General features: G+C 46.1%; 1 protein-coding gene across 2 annotated transcripts in view; it reads left to right on the forward strand.

Annotated features, from left to right (window-relative positions):
• Positions 1-27,205, forward strand: part of ssrp1b (structure specific recognition protein 1b) — a 75,237-nt gene that overhangs the window by 14,656 nt on the left and 33,376 nt on the right. For both annotated transcript variants that reach the window (XM_060924844.1, XM_060924845.1), the window contains 3 exons: positions 19,459-19,562; positions 19,777-19,905; positions 22,835-23,056. In XM_060924844.1, the coding sequence (XP_060780827.1) occupies positions 19,459-19,562; positions 19,777-19,905; positions 22,835-23,056 (455 nt within the window). The remainder of the gene's footprint in view (positions 1-19,458; positions 19,563-19,776; positions 19,906-22,834; positions 23,057-27,205) is intronic.

The raw sequence follows: 27,205 nt of genomic DNA on the forward strand, positions 1-27,205 counted from the left end.
CATTCACCTGTTCATACGCATGGATTAAAGTTTTCCGTCGTGTGACGGATTTCCGTCAACTGAACTCTCTCAAGGTCAAATGTGAGGTTGGTGCTGATCCGAGGAGAATTAAAATGACGGGTGGTTGGGTAGAGATTGGGTTATAACACTGATGTGTTGCAACACTATCAGCTATCAGCAGGGTTTATTTAACTTTTTTGTTTTTGAGCCATGCTTTGTGTCGTTCATTTCCTATGTTTGATCATGTTTAAACGTTCGCTGTCTACGGTGCGGCATTAAAAAAACATGCGCTGTCAAAATTGGCAAAATACATTCCCATGTGCTTGGCGTGCTTGTGTCTGACAATTTCTGTTTTGTATTAAATGAAATCTTGCCAAAATGACTTGGTTCAAACCTGGACATATAGAAATAGAGCATGTTAAAAAACAAAAACGAAAAAATAAACCCCTCCTAGAACTGCCACCTTATTGTGGTGGAGGGGTTTGTGTGCTTGAATGATCCTAGGAGCTATGTTGTCGGGGGCATTATGCCCCTGGTAGGGTTTCCCAAGGCAGACAGGTCCTAGGTGACAGGCCAGACCAAGAGCAGTTCACCAAAAACCCCCTATGGAGAAAAAATCCAGGACCGTGACGTCGCCCGGTAGGACGCAGCCGGGGCCCCACCCTGGAGCCAGGCCCGGGGTTGGGGCTCGTATGCGAGCGCTTGGTGGCCGGGCCTTTGCCCATGGGGCCCGGCCGGGCTCAGCCCGAAGAGGTGACGTGGGCCCGACCTCCTGTGGGTTCACCACCCACAGAGGTAGCAGTTGGGGTTTGGTGCAATGTGGATTGGGTGGCAGTCGAAGGCAGGGGCCTCGACGACCTGATCCCCGGACACAGCGGCTGGCTGTTGGGACATGGAATGTCACTTCGCTGGGGGGGAAGGAGCCTGAGCTTGTGCGGGAGGTTGAGAGGTACCGGCTAGAGATAGTCGGGCTCACCTCCACACACAGCTTGGGCTCTGGAACCCAGCTCCTCGAGAGGGGCTGGACTTTCCACTTCTCTGGAGTCGCCCGTGGTGAGCGGCGGCGGGCTGGTGTGGGCTTGCTTATAGCTCCCCAGCTCAGCCGCCATGTGTTGGAGTTTACCCCAGTGAACAAGAGGGTCGCCTCTCTGCGCCTTCGGATTGGGGAGAGGGCTCTTGCTGTTGTTTGTGCCTACGGGCCAAATAGCAGTATAGAGTATCCGGCCTTCTTGGAGTCCCTGGGAGAGGTACTGAGGGGTGCTCAGACTGGGGACTCCATTGTGCTACTGGGGGACTTCAATGCTCACGTGGGCGACGACAGTGTCACCTGGAGGGGCGTGGTTGGGAGGAACGGCCTCCCCGATCTGAACCCGAGTGGTGTTTTGTTATTGGACTTCTGTGCTAGTCACGGTTTGTCCATAACGAACACCATGTTCGAGCATAGGGGTGTCCATAAGTGCACATGGCACCAGGACACCTTAGGTCGGAGGTCGATGATCGACTTTGTAGTCGTTTCATCTGATCTCTGGCCCTATGTCTTGGACACTCGGGTGAAGAGAGGGGCTGAGCTGTCAACTGATCACCACCTGGTGGTGAGTTGGATCCGCTGGCGGAGGAGGAAGTTGGACAGACCTGGCAGGCCTAAACGTATGGTGAGGGTCTGCTGGGAACGTCTGGCCGAGCACTCTGTTGGGGAGGTCTTTAACTCCCACCTCCGGGAGAGCTTTTCCCAGCTTCCGAGGGAGGCGGGGGACATTGAGTCTGAGTGGACCATGTTCTCTACCTCCATTGTGGACGCAGCTGTTCGGAGCTGTGGCCGCAAGGTCTCCGGTGCCTGTCGTGGCGGCAATCCCCGAACCCGGTGGTGGACACCGGAAGTAAGGGATGCCGTCAAGCTGAAGAAGGAGTCCTATCGGGCCATGTTGACCTCCGGGACTCCTGAGGCAGCCGACGGGTATCGGCAGGCCAGGCGTGCTGCAGCTCGGGCAGTTGCGGAGGCAAAAACTCGGAACTGGGAGGAGTTCGGGGAGGCCATGGAGAAGGACTATTGGTCGGCCTCGAAGAAATTCTGGCAAACCGTCCGGCGCCTCAGGAGGGGGAAGCAGTACTCTGCCAACACTGTTTACAGTGCGGGTGGGGAGCTGTTGACCTCGACTGGGGACATTGTCGGGCGATGGAAGGAATACTTTGAGGATCTCCTCAATCCCACCGTCATGTCTTCCACTGAGGAGACTGAGGCTGATGACTCAGAGGTGGACTCGTCCATTACCCAAGCCGAAGTCACTGAGGTGGTTTGCAAGCTCCTCGGTGGCAAGGCACCGGGGGTGGATGAGATCCGCCCTGAGTATCTCAAGTCTCTGGATGTTGTGGGGCTGTCTTGGTTGACACGCCTCTGCAACATCGCGTGGCAGTCGGGGACAGTGCCTCTGGAGTGGCAGACTGGGGTGGTGGTCCCTCTTTTTAAGAAAGGGGACCGGAGAGTGTGCTCCAATTATAGGGGAATCACACTTCTCAGCCTCCCAGGGAAAGTTTACTCCAGGGTACTGGAGAGGAGAATTCGACCAATAGTCGAACCTCGGATCCAGGAGGAACAATGCGGTTTTCGTCCTGGTCGCAGAACACTGGACCAGCTCTATACCCTTCATAGGGTGCTCGAGGGTTCATGGGAGTTTGCCCAACCAGTCCACATGTGCTTTGTGGATCTGGAGAAGGCATTCGACTGTGTCCCCCGTGGTATTCTGTGGGGGGTGCTTCAGGAGTATGGGGTTCGGGGCTCTTTGCTAAGGGCTGTCCGGTCCCTGTACGAACGGAGCAGGAGTCTGGTTCGCATTGCCGGCAGTAAGTCAGACCTGTTCCCAGTGCATGTTGGACTCCGGCAGGGCTGCCCTTTGTCACCGGTTCTGTTCATAATTTTTATGGACAGAATTTCTAGGCGCAGCCAGGGGCCGGAAGGAATCCTGTTTGGGAACCACAGGATTTCATCTCTGCTTTTTGCGGATGATGTTGTCCTGTTGGCTTCTTCAAACCAGGACCTTCAGCATGCACTGGGGCGGTTTGCAGTCGAGTGTGAAGCGGCTGGGATGAGAATCAGCACCTCCAAGTCCGAGGCCATGGTTCTCGACCGGAAAAGGGTGGCTTGCCCTCTCCAGGTTGGTGGAGAAGTCCTGCCTCAAGTGGAGGAGTTTAAGTATCTCGGGATCTTGTTCACGAGTGAGGGAAGGATGGAGCGTGAGATCGACAGGCGGATCGGTGCAGCCTCCGCAGTGATGCGGTCGCTTTACCGGTCCGTCGTGGTGAAGAAGGAGCTGAGCCAAAAGACGAAGCTCTCAATTTACCGGTCGATCTACGTTCCGACTCTCACCTATGGTCATGAGCTTTGGGTAATGACAGAAAGAACAAGATCGCGGATACAAGCGGCTGAAATGAGTTTCCTTCGCAGGGTGGCTGGGCACGCCCTTAGAGATAGGGTGAGAAGCACAGTCACTCGGGAGGAGCTCGGAGTAGAGCCGCTGCTCCTCCACATCGAGAGGAACCAGCTGAGGTGGCTCGGGCATCTTTTTCGGATGCCTCCTGGACGCCTCCCTGGGGAGGTGTTCCAGGCATGTCCCCCCGGGAGGAGGCCCCGGGGAAGACCCAGGACACGCTGGAGGGATTATGTCTCTCGGCTGGCCTGGGAACGCCTCGGTGTTCTTCCCGAGGAGCTGGCTGAGGTGTCTGGGGAAAGGGAAGTTTGGGCTTCCATGCTTAGACTGCTGCCTCCGCGACCCGGTCCCGGATAAGCGGAAGAAGACGAGACGAGACGAAAAAAATAAACCCCGGAAAGCCCGCTCCTCTGCTTCAGCCAGACTTGAAGACCCGATGGTGCAATGCTTGCAGACTGTCAGAAGTAATTAGACCTAAATTTATAGCTAACAAATCAGTAGACGCCCCAACAATTATTATTTTCGTTAGGCCAATGTGTAAGGTATGTTAGAACCGTGCCTTATAGCCTACGTTATATCACAGTTAAAAGGACGTTTGAGGAGTTGGAGGCTGCGAGCGCAATGATGTTCCGACATGCGCTAAACTTTATTCCCTGAAAATCATACACCAGCGTTCAATGCTCTGTAGCGGGTATAATGTGTGGGTGGAGCACAGAAGACGGCAGGACAGAGATCAGGATGAAATATAGGGCTTTTATTGCCGCACTTTTCAGTCGGACACTCAAAAAGCACACTCGGAGATTCACACACACACACACTCCATAGTCTCCTCTCGGCAAGCTCTCCTCCGCTCTCACTCTCCCTCCTTAAATAGGGCGCGGTTTACTGGGGAGAACACACACAAAACACAGGTTAATTACACTCAGGTGTAGCGATTCTGCCACTTACCTTCCCCAACTCCGCCCTCCTGTCACAGACCGGCGCTTGACCACGCCCCCGCTGCCACATACCCCCACCGCCCGACTCAGGCCGGGCGCCCGTCCGGCCCGCAGCCGACTCCCCCCCCCTTGACGGGAGAGGAAGTCCGCCACGACCATCTGCGCCCCCGGCCTGTGGACCACCTTGAAGTTGAAAGGTTGGAGTGCCAGATACCAACGGGTGATCCGCGCGTTGGCATCCTTCATGCGGTGGAGCCACTGGAGGGGCGCGTGGTCCGAACAGAGGGTGAAAGAGCGCCCCAGCAGGTAGTAACAGAGGGCGAGGACCGCCCACTTGATCGCCAGGCACTCTTCCTCGATTGTGCTGTAGCACCCCTCACGCACTGACAGCTTTCGGCTGATGTATAACACTGGGCGATCCTCTCCCCCCACCTGCTGGGACAAAACGGCCCCCAGCCCTCTGTCCGACGCATCCGTCTGTAACAAAAAAGGGAGAGAGAAGTCAGGGGAGTGCAAAAGTGGCCCCCCCCACAGTGCAGCCTTTACCTCAGAGAAAGCCCGCTGGAACTGCTCCGTCCACTGGACCGGATCTGGCGCCCCCTTTTTAGTGAGGTCAGTCAGCGGGCTGGTGACGTCCGAATAATTGGGTATAAACCTACGATAATAGCCAGCCAGCCCCAGGAACTGTCTCACCCCCTTTTTGGTCTTGGGCCTCGGGCAGGCCGCAATCGCTGCTGTCTTATTAATTTGGGGACGCACCTGCCCGTTACCCAAGTGGAAGCCCAGATACTGTACTTCTACCCACCCAATCGCACACTTCTTCGGGTTGGCAGTGAGCCCCGCCCGCCTCAGCGACCTAAGGACGGCCCTCAGGTGTTGCAGGTGCCGCTGCCAGTCATTACTATAAATGATGATGTCGTCTAAGTAAGCGGCCGCATAGGTGGCGTGGGGCCGGAGGACCCGGTCCATCAGCCGCTGAAACGTAGCGGGCGCCCCAAACAGCCCAAACGGAAGTGTGACGAACTGGTGTAAGCCGAACGGTGTGGAAAAGGCCGTTTTTTCCCGGGATAATGGAGTCAAGGGGATCTGCCAATATCCCTTCGTCAAATCCAGTGTCGAGTAAAAGCGAGCCGTGCCTAGTCGATCGAACAGCTCATCAATACGAGGCATTGGGTACGCGTCGAATTTAGACACCGCATTGACTTTTCTATAGTCCACGCAGAACCGGACCAAGCCGTCGGCCTTGGGAACCAAGACCACCGGGCTGCTCCAGTCACTGTGGGACTCCTCGACGATGCCCATTTCGAGCATGGCCTGAAGTTCTTCCCGAACCACCTTTTTTTTGTGTTCGGGTAATCTATAAGGACGGCTACGCACTACCACCCCCGGGGGCGTCTCTATGTGGTGTTCTATGAGGTTGGTGCGACCGGGCAGGGGCGAGAACACATCCGAAAACTCGGCCTGCAACTGGGCGACCTCCGTGAGTTGGGTCGGGGAGAGGTGGTCTCCACAGGGGACCGGAGAGGTGCGAGATGCCAATGACCCTTTTTGGACCTCTGGCCCCAGCTCCGCCTTCTCCGGAACTACCGACACCAACGCCACGGGGACCTCCTCGTTCCAGAGTTTCAGCAGATTGAGGTGGTAGATCTGTAGCGCCCCCTCCCTGTCCGTTCGCCTAACCTCATAGTCGACGTCCCCGACTCGCCGTGTGACCTCAAAGGGCCCTTGCCACTTGGCGATTAATTTGGAGCTCGACGTGGGCAACAGGACGAGTACCTTATCTCCCGGAGTGAACTCTCTAAGGCGCGTGCCCTTGTTGTACAGGCGGGTTTGCCGTTCCTGGGCCTGCCGCAAATTCTCCTGAGTTAGGTGGGTGAGCGTGTGGAGTTTTGCGCGCAGATCCATAACGTACTGAATTTCGTTTTTGCTCTGTGAAGGTCCCTCCTCCCAATTTTCCCGCAGTACATCTAAGATGCCGCGCGGCTTACGCCCATACAATAATTCAAACGGGGAGAACCCCGTGGAGGCTTGGGGGACCTCTCGCACTTCAAACAACAAGGGTTCGAGCCACTTATCCCAGTTACGTGCGTCCTCACTTACGAATTTTTTGATAATATTCTTGAGGGTGCGATTGAACCGTTCAACTAAACCGTCCGTCTGTGGGTGATACACGCTGGTGCGGATCGGCTTAATACCCAGTAGCCCATACAGTTCGCTCAGTGTTCGTGACCTAAACGAGGTGCCTTGGTCAGTCAGAATCTCTTTCGGGATTCCAACCCGGGAGATGACGTGGAAGAGGGCCTCTGCAATACTACGTGCAGAGATATTGCGAAGAGGCACCGCTTCCGGGTATCGCGTTGCATAGTCCACCAGAACCAATATAAAGCGGTACCCTCGTGTTGACCAATCTAATGGCCCCACGAGATCCATCCCAATTCTTTCAAATGGGGTCTCGATTAATGGTGGGGGGCGCAAGGGCGCTTTTGGAATGGCCGCTGGATTTACTAATTGGCATTTGCGGCACGCCGTACACCACTTACGGATGTCGCCGCGAATCCCCAGCCAATAGAATCGGGCCATTATCCGGGCGAGTGTCTTATCCTGCCCGATGTGTCCCGCCATGGGATTAAAGTGAGCCACCTGGAATACCAATTCCCGGCGGCTCTTTGGAATTAACAACTGGGTGACTCGCTCCTTCGTCTGAGTGTCCTGCGTCACTCAGTATAACCTATCCTTCAAAATGGAAAAATAGGGGAAGGACGGGGTGGCGTTCGGCTGGAGCGTTTGACCATCGATTACTCTCACTTGGTCAAACGCATGTCGCAGAGTCTCGTCTCGCGATTGTTCCAGTGGGAAATCCGCGAGGGATTCCCCAATAGAAAGAGGAGGGGCCGGGGGCTCCTCACTCTGTCGCGGAGATGACGTAGACGGCTCTGCGACCGCAGCTCCAGCCAAAGCGACACCGGGACCCTCCCCTGACAACCGGCAGGACCCACTCTTTACTAGGCGTGCCATTAACCCCCGAATTCCCGGCCAATCAGTCCCCAAGATTAAAGAGTGGGTAAGGCGAGGATTAACCGCCGCCTTCACTATCGATTTTTCCCCTCTGAAATGTATGTGGACCGACACCAACGGATAGCTGTGAATATCCCCGTGCACACACAACACCTTCACCCCTTGTGCTCCCCCCAATGCCTCGTCTTGCACCAGGCTTTGGCGGATCGAGGTCTGATTGCAACCCGAATCCACCAACGCCTGATATGTCACCCCTTGTACACTTACCGGTATGCGATACGCTCCGGCCTGATCGAGGGCAGCCTCTGGCGCGTCGGGGATCCGCACCACCGCCCCCACCTCCATCGCTGCACACTGTTGCTGCAGGTGGCCCGGTTCCCCGCAGCGCCAGCAAACCGGCCCGGGCCTCCCCTCTGCAGCTGTGTTTTGAGGGTCACTCACCTGAGGGGGGGGAGAGACAGACACAGAAGGGAGAAACGGGAGGGCACCACGGGTGCGGCGGGCCGACTGGGGTGGAGCCGGCCCCCGCCTCCGTGGTGGGGGAATGGGGCGAGGACGGGACACGGGAGGAGGGAGAAGAGAGAGAGAAGAGGAGAGAGAAGACGATGTCATCCGTTGTCCTGCCGCCGGGACAGCCGCCAGATGATCCTCCTCCAGTCCTACGGCCTGATCCAGCGACGCCGGGCGGTGGCACTGGACCCACTCCGCGGTTCCGGCGGGTAGGCGGGCGATGAACTGTTCCAGCGCCACCTGGTCGATGATTCCCTCGGCGTCGCGATCTTCGGCCCTCAGCCACCACCAGCAGGCATCCCGGAGCTGCTGGCCGAACGCGAACGGGCTGCCGACTTCCTCCATCCGCAGCGCGCGGAAGCGCTGGCGCTGCTGCTCCGGCGTGCGCCCCACGCGCTGGAGGACAGCCCGGCGAAGGTCGGCGTAGGCCAGCCGGCGGTCGGCGGGGATCTGTAGTGCGGCTAACTGCGCCTCTCCCCTCAGGAGGGGGAGGAGGCGCGCCGCGCGCTGCTCCATCAGCCACCCCGAGGCTTCGGCGACCTGCTCGAACCACGAGATGAAAGCCTCGGGGTCGTCCTGCGGGCCCATCTTGGTCAAGGTGAGGGGAGATGGGCCCGCGGCTGGGGCGCTGGTGGACCCCGCCGACGCGAGGAGGCGCCGGAACGCCTCTCAGTCTTCCTGCTGAGCCAGCACCAGGGCTTTGAAGCGGCGCTTCTGCTCCTTCCGGAGCGTGACGAGTGCCTGGTGCTGGCTCTGCTGAGCCGTGGCGAGGGCATGGACCAAGTCCGCGAACGGGGAGGATTCCATGGGGCTGCAGGACAGGTGCTCCACCTTTCCCAGGTTTCGGCACCACTGTAGCGGGTATAACGTGTGGGTGGAGCACAGAAGACGGCAGGACAGAGATCAGGATGAAATATAGGGCTTTTATTGCCGCACTTTTCAGTCGGACACTCAAAAAGCACACTCGGAGATTCACACACACACACACACACACTCCGTAGTCTCCTCTCGGCAAGCTCTCCTCCGCTCTCACTCTCCCTCCTTAAATAGGGCGCGGTTTACTGGGGAGAACACACACAAAACACAGGTTAATTACACTCAAGTGTAGCGATTCTGCCACTTACCTTCCCCAACTCCGCCCTCCTGTCACAGACCGGCGCTTGACCACGCCCCCGCTGCCACATGCCCCAAACAGTCAAAATGTCTAGAAGACTACGGTTAAATAATAATCATAGCCTACTAAGTTAAATTACGTCAAAACATCTGTTTCTGGCCTATGAAATGATGGAGGAAAATGAGAACGAACGCAAAGTAGATAGCAGCCAACTTCACGCGATCTTTTAGGTAACTTAACACTCGTGTTGGCCACAATATTTCTCTTAATAAAATCTTGAACTGTTTTTGAAGTCGTATTCAACACAAAGTAAGGTCAAATTATAATTTTAATTTTAATTTAAGCGAAGATCCAATCTTTTTTCTATATTGACGTCGAGCACAGAGGAGCATGTCATTCTGCTTTCGGTTTCGGCAGCATGGATGCGCTTTACATGAAAGAAGGCACTGATGTGTCTGCCATCGATAAAGGTGTAAAAAACAAGTGGAGGTGAGCTTGGCTGTACGAAATAGGTGAAAACGGAAAGCCATTTAGTTCATGGTGCAAAAAACTAAACATTCCAGGCGCTTGCATTTGTGTGGTTTGCCACAAAAAAATAATATACGGAAGCAATGGAAAGAAAGTGCAATAAATTGAATATATTAATCCATTAATTAACTGATAAGTTATTAGTTCTAAGTTAACCATTCTCAGAATTTCATCGAAATCCACCCATAACCCCCCCCCATAGAATTTCATCGAAATCCACCCATAACACCCCCCCCCCGGTAAATTTTCAGTCAAATAATTTTTTTTTTTGCTTTAATCCATGCATATGTCATGTTCAGGAACAAATTAATGTTAATGGCACTAAAACAGCCACCGTCAAATGGTGTGGTTGGAGTGTTGGACTTGACTCGGACTCGGATCAGTAGTGGACTCGACTTGGACTCGACTCAAAATTTTTTTTAATGACTTGACTCAGACTTGAACACTGGGGACTCGAGACTGGACTTGTACTCAAGATTTAGTGACTCAACTACAACACTGACTTTAGAAAATATGATGTAAGAAAATTATGCATTATATGTTCTTTATTATATATGAAACTATTGTTTTGGATTAATTGCAGAGATGTCCTCAAGCGCCGGCGGTTTTCTCCGCCTACACAGACGGTCTGCGCTGGCTGCTCTTCTTCTTCTGGCTGCTCCCGATTAGGGGTCGCCACAGCGGATCTTTTGTCTCCATTGCTCCCTGTCTTCTGCATCCTTCTCTACCACACCTGCCACTTTCATGTCCTCTCTCAACACATCCATGTATCTCCTCTTTGGCCTTCCTCGTTTTCGTTTGCCTGGCAGCTCCATCTTCAACATTCTCCTTCCCACATGCTCTGCATCTCTTCTCAGGATGTGCCCATACCACCTCAGTCTCATCTCTCTAAGCTTAATTCCCAAGCTCTCCACATGTGCTGTCCCTCTGATGTGCTCGTTCCTTATCCTGTCCAACCTTGTCACTCCCATCGCAAACCTTAACATCCTCAACTCCGCCACCTCCAACTTTGCCTCCTGTCTCTTCGTTAAGGGTACGGTCTCCAATCCATACATCACAGCTGGTCTCACTACTGTCTTATACATCTTACCTTTCACTTTTGCTGGAACTTTCCTATCACAAATGACTCCCAAAATCCTTCTCCAACTGCTCCACCCTGCCTGCACTCTCTTTCTCACCTCACTATCGCAGCCCCCATTTTCCTGCACAGTTGACCCCAGGTACTTGAATTCACCAACTTTCTTTACGTCTACTCCTTGCATCTTCACTACAATCTCATCCCCATTCTCATTGATGCACATGTATTCTGTTTTGCTACTGCTCACCTTCATTCCTCTTTGTTCCAATGCATACCTCCATCTCTCCAAACCCAACTCAACCTCCTTTCTACTTTCACCACATATCACAATATCATCCACAAACATCATGTTCCATGGTGACTCTTGCCTCACTTAGTCCGTCAAGCAATCCATCACTATGGCAAACAAAAAAGGACTCGAAGCAGATCCTTGATGGAGTCCCACCTTCACCTTGAACCATTCAGTTGTTCCAGCGGCACACCTCACTGCTGTTTCATTGTTCTCATACATGTCTTGCACCACTCTAATATACTTCTTATTCACTCCAATCTTTCTCATACAATACCATAACTCATCTCTCGGCGCTGTATCGTATGCCTTCTCCAGGTCTACAAACACACAATGTCGCTTTCTCTGGCCTTCTCTGTACTTCTCCATTAACATTCTTAAAGCAAAAATTGCATCCGACATGCTCTTCCTTGGCATAAACCCATACTGCTGTTCACAGATTGCTACCTCTGCGCTGGCTACTCGATCCTAGAAAAAAATAAAAACTTGCCTTTCAATGTTCAAGCGATTTATATAATCTCCGCTGACCATAATTTGCTGCAAATCCAATTATTCCACCATGAAATTGTCTTTGATTTGGGTCTAACACGACTGGAAGCGACGCCATATTTGTTGATCGATTCTTGCGCTCTAATTGGCTGAGCCGGACCACATGACCACATCGTAGCAGACGACAGTAAAGACGCAGTTGGTTGTTGCAGACGATTTCACTCGGTTTTCATAAAGTATTTTATAATGTAATGTAATAATGTAATTTACACATGCACCAAATAAGATCACCATGTAGTTATGTTACAGAGCCAGGCAGCGTACTACACAGGGTAACTGAGAAAGCCAAGCACACATCCATCTGGAGGGAAATTTTGCAAGTGTTGTACAGGGAAATGTTAGTAGTTTATTAGCTGAGAATGCACCAGAAGCCACCAGAAGGCATGGAAATTTCAACATTTTCTGGGGGGGCATGCCCCTAGACCCCCCCAGCATTCATGCACAAATTCTAGAGCTATCCATTTCCATCTGTTATCTGTAACTGCTTATCCTGTACAGCAGGGGTGGGGAACCTTTTTCCTATGAAGGGCCATTTCAAGTTTTGTAACATCCTATGGGGGCCAAACTAAATTTTTAACCCATAACCTCTGCTGAAAATTTTAAGATGCAGCTAATTTATTTCAGCTTTCTTTCATGCTATTCAAATAAAAAAGCAACTTTATTGGTGTAACTTTCTATTTTATCCCTTTATAATCTTCCTATTTCTTTTTAAATTTTATCCACCTCTAATTGTTTTAATGCTCTGTTTTTAGTCTTGTGTTCTTATTGATTTTATATGTACTGATGTAAAGCACTTTGAGCATTTTATGTAATGAAGATGCTACAATATAATAATATTTTACCAACTATTATTATATCTGGCCGACCTAATGTGAAGCCTGGAACTGCTTCTCTTTGGTGAGGCGTCTGATGTCAGATGGTACAGATGACGATGCTATTCGCAGCTGAATGTGGTTTCAGTTTCTTGGCAATTAGCTCACTTACCACAAAACTAGCCTGTGTTATGTTTTCTTGGTTACCTTGAGGTCTTGTGAATGTTGCTTTTTGGGTGCCCAAACTCCGCTGAAGAGCATTAATTTTATCCACACGCACTTGTCCTTTCAGCTCGTCCAGCTTGGCGTGTTTGGTGCTTTATTGACGCTCCAGATTAGCCTTTTTCATCACTGCAAGGGCGTCCCCAGAAACTAAGCAAACTGGCTTGCTTTTTACTTCTACGAAAAAATAATCATTTGTCCGTTTTTCCTGAAAAGCACAACATTCTGCATTTACCTTTCTCTTCTTCATACTCGCCATGGTGCGTTTTAGTGAAATCGTTAAACAGTCTGTCTACGCACGCTAAATGATGTGACGTAACCACACATGACCACACTCTGCTCGTGTGGGGTTCAGGACCCTGACCTTGGCCCGGAAAGACAACCACTCGCCTATTTTATTAATTGCGGTCTCATTTTTTCTGATTTAATTTTTTTTTTTTGTGTGTGAGTAATTATGAATCATCTTGTGGGCTGGGTCAAATGGTCTTGCGGGCTGTATACGGCCCGGAGGCCAGACGTTCCCCACCCCTGCTGTACAGGGTCGTGGGTAAGCTGGAGCCTATCCCAGCTGACTATGGGTGAGAGGCGGGGTACACCCTGGACAAGTCACCAGATCATCACAGGGCTGACACATAGAGACAAACAACCATTCACACTCACATTCACACCTACGGTCAATTTAGAGCCACCAATTAGCTTAACCGCATGTCTTTGGACTGTGGGAAGAAACTGGACCACCCGGAGGAAACCCATGCAGGTACAGGGAGAACATGCAAACTCCACACAGAAATGCCCTCTTCAGCCACAAGGTTTAAACCCAGAACCTTCTTGATGTGAACTGACAGTGCAAACCACTGCACCACTGTGCCACCCTGTTTGCTACCTCATTATTGAAGCAATAAACAGTAAAAGGTTTAGATCAAATTGTATCTGTGGAAGTATGTTCAAAAACCCAACAAGTTCACTTGCCCTGGTTTTGCCTTGGAAGTAGTAGAGCATGGATGAAGGCCGATACAAGCTGTGTAAGCTGCCAAACCCCAATAGAGATCTTGCAGTCACGTGACCGGAAAGTACACAACCGCCATCTTGTCGGTCAAAAACACCGCTGAATACTGCTGCACTCGTGTATAGAATGGATCAATTTCAACCGACGGACTACACGGCTCATTTTTCTAATAAACAGATAACTAGATATATGTCTAAAATAAACGATCTACAGATTAGTGACCCTTATGGCTTACCGGACGGAGTTTTCACGACAGGATTTTGAACTGCCAGCGGAATACCCAGACGTGTATAATTACCTCATTAACTTTCCCTCGCTGTTCAGTGGTGAAGCACTGCGTGCCTATAAATCTCTGGACAGTTATCTTTACAGAAATTCAGGATTTGTCAGCGACTCAGATGTGGCATCTTGTAAACAAGAATCCTCATTGGATGGGTAAGTCACTTAAGTATTGAGTATAGCACTGACCAGCCGATTATAGAATAGAATAAGGTAATTCCAGCTGTATTTCCAAATCGTCCGTCTTGTTTACATGGATCTGGCGTTGGAGAGGTAGAGGCTTAGCAGTGGAGGTTTGAGTAGCTGTTTTCTGAGCTTAGTCAACAGGCCGGCTCTGCAGCCTCGCTTTTGCTTCCGCTCCCGGCGCCGCCTCCTTCGCTTTGCCTCCGATAACAATCCACGGAGACCCCGCTGGTCTCTCTATCTCGTCCGGAATGTTGTGCATGCGATGGAAATCGCTACAAACCGTCATTTTCTGCTGGAAACCAATGTCCAGTAAGTCCATATGGTTGTAGTGGATATTGAAGTCCGGTACAGATGAACAACACGCAAAAATACACACAAAAAACATAAAAAACGTGCACAGGTAGGGAGAGCTTGTAGCCGCAGCTGTTGTAGTAGAATTGTATATAGTAGGGTTTTCCAGAAAAAAAGGTAGAAGTAAAAGCAGAAGTAGAACCAGAAGTAGAAGGCGGAATATGGCGTTTGACCGACAAGATGGCGTCTGTCACAATCTGGATCGGCTGTGACGTCACATGCAAGTGCTCCATAGGTGGCCCGCAGGCCACATCCAGCCCGCGAGAGCCAAATGTCTGGCTTGCGCCGACCCACTGGCACTCACAAGCCTGTATTAACATGAGAGATAAATTGTGCACTGCTTTACATTATTTTGACCTCACCCCACACCATACACTTGACCTTTGACCTGCGCCGGCATAGAGCACATGTAGACGTAAAAGACGTAAGTCAAGACGTACTGTGCACACACCAGCTAAGTCGCCTGCCATCTAAATGAAATATTGCAAGTAAATCTGATGATGATAACGTTAACTGTCCTAAATGAAGAATGACATGACCTGCACGAAAAAGCGCAAAGTGGACCAGGAAAACTATTGGTTCAAATCTGACTGGACTGATCAGTTTTGTTTCATTTTACCGGACCTGCACTATCTGCACTAATGTTATTGATGGTATGCAGTGATATGTAAAATATATGTAGAGATGTAGAAAAATTGACACACTTATCTTTGCCTTTTCCTGCTGTGTGCCACTTGCTGTAATGCTGTTAATAACTGTTTTTTGCTATTGGGAATATCAGAATATATTCCACACACCTGGGACCTTTTGAACTACTGCTCCCTTCTCATCCATCCATCCATCCATCCATTACAGTGGTGCTTGAAAGTTTGTGAACCCTTTAAAATTTTCTATATTTGTGCATAAATATGACCTAAACATCATCAGATTTTCACACAAGTCCTAAAAGTAGATAAAGAGAATCCAGTTAAACAAATGAGACAAAAATATTATACTTGGTCATTTATTTATCGAGGAAAATTATCCAATATTACATATCTGTGAGTGGCAAAAGTATGTGAACCTTTGCTTTCAGTATCTGGTGTGACCCCCTTGTGCAGCAATAACTGCAACTAAATGTTTCCGGTAACTGTTGATCAGTCCTGCACACCTGCTTGGAGGAATTTTAGCCCATTCCTCCATACAGAACACCTTCAACTCTGGGATGTCGGTGGGTTTCCTCACATGAACTGCTCGCTTCAGGTCCTTCCTCAACATTTCAATTGGATTAAGGTCAGGACTTTGACTTGGCCATTCCAAAACATTAACTTTATTCTTCTTTAACCATTCTTTGGTAGAACGACTTGTGTGCTTAGGGTCGTTGTCTTGCTGCATGACCCACCTTCTCTTGAAATTCAGTTCATGGACAGATGTCCTGACATTTTCCTTTAGAATTCACTGGTATAATTCAGAATTCATTGTTCCATCAATGATGGCAAGCCGTCCTGGCCCAGATGCAGCAAAACAGGCCCAAACCATGATACTACCACCACTAAGTTTTACAGATGGGATAAGGTTCTTATGCTGGAATGCAGTGTTTTCCTTTCTCCAAACATAATGCTCCTCATTGAAACCAAAAAGTTCTATTTTGGTCTCATCTGTCCACAAAACCTTTTTCCAATAGCCTTCTGGCTTGTCCACGTGATCTTTAGCAAACTGCAGACGAGCAGCAATGTTCTTTTTGGAGAGCAGTGGCTTTCTCCTTGCAACCCTGCCATGCACACCACTGTTGTTCAGTGTTCTCCTGATGGTGGACTCATGAACATTAACATTAGCCAATGTGAGAGAGGCCTTCAGTTGCTGAGAAGTTACACTGGGGTCCTTTGTGACCTCAGTGACTATTATACGCCTTGCTCTTGGAGTGATCTTTGTTGGTCGACCACTCCTGGGGAGGGTAACAATGGTCTTAAATTTCCTCCATTTGTACACAATCTGTCTGACTGTGATTGGTGGAGTCCAAACTCTTTAGAGATGGTTTTATAACCTTTTCCAGCCTGATGAGCATCAACAATGCTTTTTCTGAGGTCCTCAGAAATCTCCTTTGTTTGTGCCATGATACACTTCCACAAACACGTGCTGTGAAGATCAGATTTTGATAGATGACTGTTCTTTAAATAAAACAGGGTGCCCACTCACACCTGATTGTCATCCCACTGATTGAAAACACCTGACTCTAATTTCACCTTCAAATCAACTGCCAATCCTAGAGGCTCACATACTTCTGCCACTCACAGATGTGTAATATTGGATCATTTTCCTCAATAAATAAATGACCAAGTATAATATTTTTGTCTCAATTGTTTAACTCGTTTCTCTTTGTCTACTTTTTGGACTTGTGTGAAAATCTGATAATGTTTTAGGTCATATTTATATAGAAATATAGAAAATTCTAAAGGGTTCACAAACTTTCAAGCACCACTGTATCTGTAGCCACTTATCCTGTCCTATTGGGTCACAGGCAAGCTGGAGCCTATCCCAGCTGACTATAGGCGAGAGGCGGGGTAGACCCTGGACAAGTTGCCAGGTCATCGCAGGGCTCCCTTCTCATCGTCTTCTTTATATTAGGCATTATATGGGTGCTGTAAATTAAAATGCTTTTGACTCAATTCAGATTTAAAAAGGTGTTTACATGCCAGGATGTTTATTTTTCAGTGGTGATGGCTGTGTAAATGTATATAAGGACATTTATATAGTTAAATTGTTGTCTTTGGACTTATTTTGTTTTCAGCAGTGCTTTCTTTTTCTTGTTTTCTTGTGTGACCCTTTGAGAAGCCCAGGCCTAAATTATTACTTCTGCAAGGTACTACTATTACTACTACTACTACTACTACTAATAATAATAATAATGATGATGATAGCAGCAGCGGCAGCAACATCATCTGCACGTAAATCAACTTTTATTGGCGCAATGGAAAAAAAATCTTGGACGTTTTGGCCGTTGGCTTGGCACACTTCACATACTTTGGCCCTTGGGGAAAACTAATTGGGGAACCCTGGTATAAGCAGTGCTTCTGAGACTTTAGGAGCTCAGAAATCTTTTTGCTTGTTATATAGTTTTTATACCCTCGCTCTGAAGGAGGGGGGGTATACTAGTTTACCTCTGTCCGTATCTCCGTATTTCCATCCATCCGAAACACCCTTTTTGTCAGCAACCACAAATCATAGCCACTTGGTACCAAACTTCAGCTTGGGGTTCTATACTGTGTATACCATTTTCAGGTCTGTCGCACATCAACTTCCTGTTTACCGACTGAATGTATTTACAAAACATGTAGCTTGGATTTACAAAAGTTTCATAACACTTTTCTCAGCAACTACAAATCACAACTGCTTGATATTTGGTACTGAGCTTCAGCTTGGGGTTCTATACCGTGTCTACCGTTTTCAGGTCTGTTGCACATCGACTTCCTGTTTATTGACTGAATGTATTTATTTTTTTTAAATCTTTTTTTATTTTTTATAGTTAAACACATACATACCAGTATATGCATATGTACATACAATATACCAAAATATATATACATAATATATACATACTTACATACACATGAAAACTTCAATTATATATATAAAAAAAAAAAAAAACAACAATAAACAAAAAAAAAAAAACACTACCCTACCACCCCCCGCCCCTCCCGTCTCCCACGGCTCGTCCTGACAAAAAAAAAATGATACTGGTTACCGATGCATTCCTGAGTACAACAGACACACTCAGTTGGGCAGTACCTCCAAATTAGTGAAATATGAAATAAAGGGTTGCCATTTGTGAAAAAACTTGTCCGTACATCCTCTCAATGTATACTTAATTTTCTCCAGTTTTAGGAAAAACATGGTGTCTTTAAGCCACCTGAAAATGGAAGGACATTTAGCAGATTTCCAATGCAACAGTAAAGAACGTCTTGCTAGTAAGGATGTATAAGCAATAATATCCTTTTGTATAGAATTCAGTGCAAGTGAGGCATCAGGAATCCCAAAAATGGCAACCAACGGGCAAGCCTGCAGATTTACACCAAGAACAGTGGACATAATGGAAAAATAGCCTGTCCAAAAACTATTCAGCTCAGGGCAAAGAAAAAACATATGGCTGAGGTGACAGGGAGAGCCATGGCACTTATCACATGTATCTTCTACTTCTGGATATATTTCAGAAAGTCTTGACTTGGAAAAATGGACCCTGTGTAAAACTTTGAATTGGATAAGTCCAAGACGAGCACAAGAAGTAGTAGACTGTATCCTACCTACAGCGCGTTCCCAGACCTCTCCAGTTAATTGAATTCCCAGTTCCCTTTCCCATGCATTCTTAATTTTGTCATTTGACTGACTGTTTAATGCCAAAATGAAGTTATATATATTTGAAATCATTCCTCTCTGATGTGGAGAACGTGAGAGCAAGCTTTCCCAAGGTTGCTCTGGAGGTACAGAGGGAAAATTAGGGAAACACTTAGAAACAAAATTACGAATTTGAAAATAGCGAAACAAATGAGTAGCAGGGAGTCCAAAATTAGATGACAAGTTGGCAAAACTATCGAAAACGCCATCTACATATAAGTGTTTAAATTGTTTGATACCCTTGTCATACCACCCTGAGAATGTTGAGTCTAAGAGTGATGAAGGAAATAAGTGGTTGTTGTTTAAAGGACCCAAAGAAGATATGGCTGTGAATTTAAAGTGTCGTCTAAATTGATACCAGACCTTTAGTGTATTCAGAACCACTTGGTTATCAGTGTATAAAGAGAGTTTTGTAGGTAAAGAAGAATAGAGTAAAGCGGCTATGGAGGATCCCCTACAAGATGGTAGTTCTAATTTACACCAGCAGGTTCCAGGAGATTGTAACCAGTAGCAAAGACTGAATGTATTTATGAAACATAGCGGGGATTTTGACGCTATTTCAAGAAGCAAAATGCTATTTCAAAATGCCAGTTTACCAGGATGCTGTTTGAAATCCCTGGGGAGAGACACTGCTCTTTACTTACTTGTTTCAGGGTTAATTATTTGTTGAAGTCAACATTCATAATAAGTGTCCTATTCCTTCGATCGCTTGCATTCTGATATGAGAGCGGGGGGATACGTAAGTGAGCAGTAGCTCATAGCTGATCTTGTTCTTATCTCTGCTTTAACAGATCAGTCTGGATCCGCCCATTAAACAGGGCCAAACCCGCTACCACTTCCTCATCCTGCTCTTTTCCAAGGACGAAGACATCAACCTCACCCTCAACATGAGCGAGTGAGTGAGTGAGAGTTGGAGAGCTGGAGGAAAGAGTAAGATGAAAAACTTTAAAACCAGAAAGTGGTTCATAAGAGGCATGTTAAGTTAGAACATGATTGGCAGAGGACCAAGACATGGACAAAGAAGATGCATTAAATAGAGTTGTTCAATGAAGACTTAATATTGTAAGCAGTCGTAAATGCTCTTGCGGTGACTTTTCTCTCTGCTGCAGGGAAGAGGTAGAGAGGCGGTTTGAGGGAAAGCTGACTAAGAACATGTCTGGCTCTCTATACGAGATGGTCAGCAGGGTGATGAAGGCTCTCGTCAACAGGAAGATCACAGTGCCTGGAAACTTCCAAGGGTAACACAGACAGTTTACGGTTATTTAGTACAAAAGTCTTTTAACACAAATCGAAAGTCCTTTACCACAAGTTCTAAAGTCTCTTAGCACAACTCTAAGTTCTTTAGCACAAGATCCAAGAACACTTACTCTTTATTATGAATACTTACTGATCATGTTTAAAGATGTTTGATGGATTTTTTATGAAAGTTGCTGAGATTCCGATCCAAAACGAGTGATTGTATTTCCCCACTCCGCCATCTTGAAACCGCCATGTTTGATGTAGCCCATATGTTAGTCACCAATCCTCCCTCCAAATTATTTAACACAGCACATACCCTGACCCATTACACCGCTACAGCCAACTTCCAGGTTTGTTTTGTTTTTACTAAAATGGTAAGCTTAAATTATACCAAATTTATTATTTACAGTTTGCTAATTTGATAAAGAATGAAAAGTCAAGCGAAATTTACAAGATGATAAGAGTTTAAAGAAAGCTTTTTGGTTGTTCTTTATTTACATTTTTTACAAAAAGAAAAAAGGTCGAAAGAAAGGAAAACTACTGTATGTACAGCTATTTCGATTATTTTATTAAGTTATTTACATTTTAGATAACTGCTGTGACTTCTAAATGCAAGAAAGTGAAATAATTAAACTTGAAACAAAAAAAAAATAGTTTATTTAATTTGTTTATGTATCACAACTGTTGATTACTAAGGATATATGATTCTCATTTTTCTCATTGAAATTGGTCTTTTTTCGGTTGACTTTGTAGCTTTATTAGTCAAATACATATGAAAACAGCCATATGTGATATCAGATGGACTTTTAATAATTTGAGTAAGTTTTTAGGAATAGATTCCGCTCTTAGTCAGCAAAACACATGTTGTCAAGCAGGGAAAGAGACATAATCCCCCGCTTAATTAATTCAGCAAAAGCATAATTATTGACAGTCAGTTGAATTTGTGGTTTGATCAGAAGTGACTGAAGTTAAGCCAGTATTTCACTGGGCTGCAACAGCTTGCGACAAATTGCAAATGTCATTCGCGAGAGAGTTTCAAAAGTGCCTTGAAACATTCGCGGGGCTTCTCAATTTCCTCGCATGAGTCACAAAGTGTCGCTCCTTCGTCGCTGAAATTTTGAACATGTTCAAAAAATTTGTGCGACAAAATTTCTCTCAAAATAGCCGCAAATGCGTCGCTGGTGTCGCAAAGCTGTCACAAACCCTTCTCAAGTCAGTTTCGGTGAGACAGGAAGTGCGAGCCAGTATCTCACTGGGCTGCGACAGCCTGTGACTAGTTAGAGACACAACAATTGCGATAAAATATGCAAATATCAATTCAGTGTGATTCCAAGTGAAAATTGTCGCTAATTCGCATATTTTATCGCAATTGTTGTGTCTCCAACTAGTCGCAGGCTTTCGCAGCCCAGTGAGATACTACCCTTATCTATGAAGGTGCCCACAATTCAACGTTTGTTATGACTTAACCCCTTCAGTGCCCTTGGACGAGTCATGTATATCATGAAATCTTTTACTGCTGTGCCTTATGATGTACGCTACTTGTCATAAACGCCTCCTTTTATGTACCTTACATGACACATTACTTTTACGTGGGTAGCATAGTGTGTCCGCTTCTGAATTAGGAGATCGTGAGTTCTATTCATGGTCGGGTCATACCAAAAACAATCATAAAAACGGTACCCAGTTACTTGGTGTACATTGTGTTTTCAAGTAATTCATGTTTATGGACAGGTTTTCATTGACAAGACCCGTTGTTTGTTTGTTTTTGGATGTTTCTGAAGTTGTTTTTGATTACTAAAGTTATTTTTACTCTACAACAGTGTTTTTTGTGATTTTTCTATACAAATACACTACCGTTCAAAAGTTTGGGGTCACCCAGACAATTTTGTGTTTTCCATGAAAAGTCACACTTTTATTTACCACCATAAGTTGTAAAATGAATAGAAAATATAGTCAAGCCATTTTTCTGGCCATTTTGAGCATTTAATCGACCCCACAAATGTGATGCTCCAGAAACTCAATCTGCTCAAAGGAAGGTCAGTTTTATAGCTTCTCTAAAGAGCTCAACTGTTTTCAGCTGTGCTAACATGATTGTACAAGGGTTTTCTAATCATCCATTAGCCTTCTGAGGCAATGAGCAAACACATTGTACCATTAGAACACTGGAGTGAGAGTTGCTGGAAATGGGCCTCTATACACCTATGTAGATATTGCACCAAAAACCAGACATTTGCAGCTAGAATAGTCATTTACCACATTAGCAATGTATAGAGTGTATTTCTGATTAGTTTAAAGTGATCTTCATTGAAAAGAACAGTGCTTTTCTTTCAAAAATAAGGACATTTCAAAGTGACCCCAAACTTTTGAACGGTAGTGTATTAAAAATATAAAGTTCTGAACAAGTTAGAGAAAGATTATCAAAATATCCCAATTTTGACCTATTTTTGTCCTATATGCCCGGCACATTACAATTAATTATGGGTGGCAGCCAAGGGGTTAACAATAAATATCCCTAAACACCAAAGAATCAGATTTTCAGTTCATGTTTCAGGGATCAACAACTGATCCTTAACATACACAGCAGCAGAAATTCCAGCTTCCAGTCCCTAAGCAATCATAATAAATCCCTTCCTGTATCAAGATGAGTATTTTTTTTTTCGATTATTGTGACCATAATCCAGAGTTCTGCTAAAGAACATAGAGTTGCGCTCAGAGACTTTAGAACTTGTGCTAAAAGACTTTGGATTTGTGTTAAAAGACTTTTGTGCTAAATAACCGGATACCACACAGACGTGTGTACACAAGCAAACACACAACTGGCTCACATTCTTACAATTCACTTAGTGCTATTACATGAACTAGTTCTGTCGTATTCATACAGCCATATTCGTTTTTACACATCACTGTTTTCTTTCTGTCTCTTTGCAGGCACTCTGGGGCTCAGTGCATCACGTGCTCCTATAAGGCCAGCTCAGGGCTGCTGTATCCTCTGGAAAGAGGCTTCATCTACGTTCACAAGCCCCCGGTGCACCTGCGCTTTGAGGAGATTGCTTGTGTAAACTTTGCCAGAGGCACCACAACCACACGCTCCTTTGACTTTGAAATTGAGACCAAACAAGGCAACCAGTACACCTTCAGCAGTATTGAGAGGTAGAAAGCTATTTCCTATGATCATATTTATCTTCAAATGTGTGAGATGTATTTTTATGGGTAATAGAAACCAAGCCATGCTCCATGATGTATTTAGTACTATAGAAGACATCCTTTATCTCTGATCACTTTCACAGCTGGTTTTAAAGACATGCAAAAGTGATTTTCAACCTAATCGCTGTCTACCACATCTATCCAGGGCTCGACATTAACTTTTTAATCTGCTTGTCCAGTCAGACAAGCAGCAAGATTTTTCACTTGTCCTGACAACAACCTTTTTTTATTTATGATATATAATCAACTATTATATTTACGAGTTCAATGAAAGAAAAGTGATTTAACAAAGTTTACCAAAAAGCAAGTATAGTTATGATAATCATTATGCTTTAATTATTTATAATTTTTCAGTAAAACTCAAACTTTAACAATAAACAGAATCTATCCAGTACCCCATTATGGTGTGTGCGTTGTTATAACCCATTACCTGATCTGCAGTTTAAGAGTTAGACTCACCCAAATTCAAAGCTTCTGCAGGAAATAAAGTTAAATCTTGATTAATCCAGTAAAACATGAAGTATAAATTAATTTAAAGAAATAAAACCGAAAGAAAACAAGTTGGCTATGATAAGGCTGACAGAAACGATAAGGTGTTAATGTGAACCATACAAAAGAAAAATACAATAAAAAGTCCGAATGAAATGATTCACCACAGATATTTATTTTATTGAGGTATTTGATCGCCATTTCTCCAATTTTCATGAATTTGGAGTCTAATAATCTTCTTCTTCTTTTGGCTGCTCCCAATTAGGGGTCGTCACAGCGGATCTTTCGTCTCCATTGCTCTCTGTCTTCCACATCCTTCTCTACCACACCTGCCACTTTCATGTCCTCTCTCACCACATCCATGTATCTCCTCTTTGGCCTTCCTCATTTTCATTTTCCTGGCAGCTCCATCCTCAACATTCTCCTTCCCACATGCTCTGCATCTCTTCTCAGAGTCTAATAATCTGTCGTTAGATATTATGATGGGCGGCACGGTGGTGTAGTGGTTAGCGCTGTCTAGGGCTGCACAATATATCGAAAAAGTATTGATATTGCAGTATCATAGTTTGCGATACACATACCGCAAAAATTACATAAATTTCGATAAAAGGCACATTTTTCTGTGCCGTCCAATCACATTTGAATGTCAACAAGCGCCGCGGGATAACTCCGCCCCCTGTTGCAAAACAAGTAAAAGCCTCGTGGTGATGGCGGAAGGTGGGAGCAAGTGTGGTGAGACAAACTTGTGTGAGGAGGAACTGGTTTCCAAAAAAAATAAATATGCACGTCTGCTATTTGGAAGTACTTTGGATTCAGGAGGGGTGATGTACTGCAAACTCGGGTACTTTGCAAGACATGTACCTGTAAAACAGTGGTGGGGCGGCTCACTGGGACAAACACTGCTGTACAGAAGCATAAAAACATAAAACCGCGCTCTCTCTCTCACACACACACTACCGCTCGCTCACTCACACACACTACCGCTCTCACTCTCTCTCTCTCTCTCTCTCTCTCTCTCTCTCTCACACACACACACACTACTGCTCTCACTCTCTCTCTCACACACACACTACCTCTCACTCTCACACACACTACCGCTCGCTCACTCACATACACTACCGCTCTCACTCTCTCTCTCTCACACACACACACACACACACACACACACACACACACACACACACACACACACTACCGCTCGCTCACTCACACACTACCGCTCGCTCACACACACTACTGCTCTCACTCTCTCTCTCACACACACACACACACACACACTACCACTCTCTCTCTCTCTCTCTCTCTCTCTCACACACACACACACACACCACTGCTCTCTCACCCGCATGTGTTATTAACAGATTGTGTTTGAGTTTATGGTGAATCTGTGTCGCTCAGCTTCATCTCCCGGGAGCCGCTGAAATTGCCATTTTGAATGCTTTATGTTAATGTAATGTAGTTTTCAGTTTTTTGTTTACTTCAATTTAAGACATTTTCTGCTGCGCTCACAAAAATTAAGAGATTTAAAGATGATTGATGGACACCATTGCAGGTGTAGCCATGTTTTTCCAATAAAAAATAATGTTGGAATGGAAGCAATGCATTGGGTGTTTTTTTTTTAAATGCTAGATACAGGGCAGAACGGTGAGTAGAGGTAAGAAAAACGTTATATATTTAATTATCGTGATACATATCGATATCGAGATATTCAGTCATGTTATCGAATATCGCATATTTTTCTGATATTGTGCAGCCCTAGCGCTGTCGCCTCACAGCAAGAAGGTCCGGGTTCGAGCCCCGGGGCTGGCGAGGGCCTTTCTGTGTGGAGTTTGCATGTTCTCCCCGTGTCCGCGTGGGTTTCCTCCACAGTCCAAAGACATGCAGGTTAGGTTAACTGGTGACTCTAAATTGACCGTAGGTGTGAGTGTGAATGGTTGTCTGTGTCTATGTGTCAGCCCTGTGATGACCTGGCGACTTGTCCAGGGTGTACCCCGCCTTTCGCCTGTAGTCAGCTGGGATAGGCTCCAGCTTGCCTGCGACCCTGTAGAAGGATAAAGCGGCTAGAGATAATGAGATGAGATGAGATATTACGATGTGATTATTTTTACACACGCACCTGCTGTACTCGGCTTCCCTGGAATTTCGTGAACAGTAACACGGCCGGCTCACTGAGGGAATTGAACTGGTTTTGTTGGAACTTTATTGATGTAAGTCTTGAATAATTACTATAAAAATGGTGATTTTCAACAATCTCTAAAAGATGTGGTTCCTTAAAGATATAAAAACATAAAGTATCATTACTATATTGTCTGGGGCGGTTATATGTAATACTCCGTTGAGTAATTTTCTCTCATCTGTAAACCAAATTTGATCGGCCTATATGTAAAAAATGTGACAGTGAAATATGTGGACTACTTATACTATTGATGTAAACTGCTTATTACTATTATTTAACTCATTTTTTAAATATTCTATTGCAACTTTAAACAAGTCTTCAAGGAGTTTGTCCTTATCGTGTAGCCTTAGCAGTGAGCCAGTGAGTGTAAATAATCTGTGCATGAACACGACACTGTTAAACTCACCTCAACATGTCTTTTACAATCGTTTAACCCACCATGGGCAATGCTGAAGTTACTGTTACAAACAGTAAAGCGTGCAACAGCGTCATTATTTTTATCCCTATTAGGCAAGGGGACACTTTCATGTAGTCTGAGGTGAAGTGCGTTTTGTATTTTCATCTTTCGGGGCACTCTGCCATGATGCTCCTGGATACACTGAACTGATGGACTCTCTCTCTCTTGCACGTGCGTACGCTCTTGCTCATTCGCTCACTCTAGATTCCAGGATATTGTATCTAATTTATAGGCATCAGGGAGCCGCTGTGCGAGAGACTCCTGGAACTTCCGGAAGAGTTGGGAATAATTCAACTTGTCCCATCGGACAAGCAGATGTGGATTTGACTTGTCCGGACCAAACAATTACTTGTCTTGTTCAGTCTGACAAGCATTAATGTCAAGCCCTGCTATAGCGTATGGGTGATTGTAAAGGGACAATAATTTTAATATGGTTCTTGACAGTATAACCCAGGGGTTTTCAAAGTGTGGGAGAGTCAGCCCCCCCTCAGAGAGCAAATAAACAACAGCGCCCCCCTCACAATTTTTGTTGTTGCTATACTTAATGTTCCATTCGTATTTAAAAAAAAATGGTTGTTGTACACATTTTTATTTTTTTCTTTTACACATTTTAAACATCTGTGCTTTTTAAAACATCTTTTTTTTTTACACATTTTAAACATCTGTGCTTTTTAAAACATCTTTTTTTTTTACACATTTTAAACATCTGTGCTTTTCTTTTTAAAACATCTTGTTTTACACATTTTAAACATCTCATAGCATCATTAGCTAGCACCTCTTGGCAGACAACACACTGTGGCAGTGGAGCATCTTCAGATCCAGTCCATGAAAATCCAAACTTTAAATAATCATGGTCTTTTTTCAGTCCCCCCAGGATTCCGCGGGCCTTTTTTGTGATTGTTGCGGGCTAAAATGTCTGATGTTGCGGGGGGTTTTCCAAAAAATTGCGATGAAAGTTGCAGTGTTTTTTAGG

This window comes from Neoarius graeffei, chromosome 7 (assembly GCF_027579695.1).
Source record: "Neoarius graeffei isolate fNeoGra1 chromosome 7, fNeoGra1.pri, whole genome shotgun sequence".
In the NCBI taxonomy this organism is placed as follows: Eukaryota; Metazoa; Chordata; class Actinopteri; order Siluriformes; family Ariidae; genus Neoarius; species Neoarius graeffei.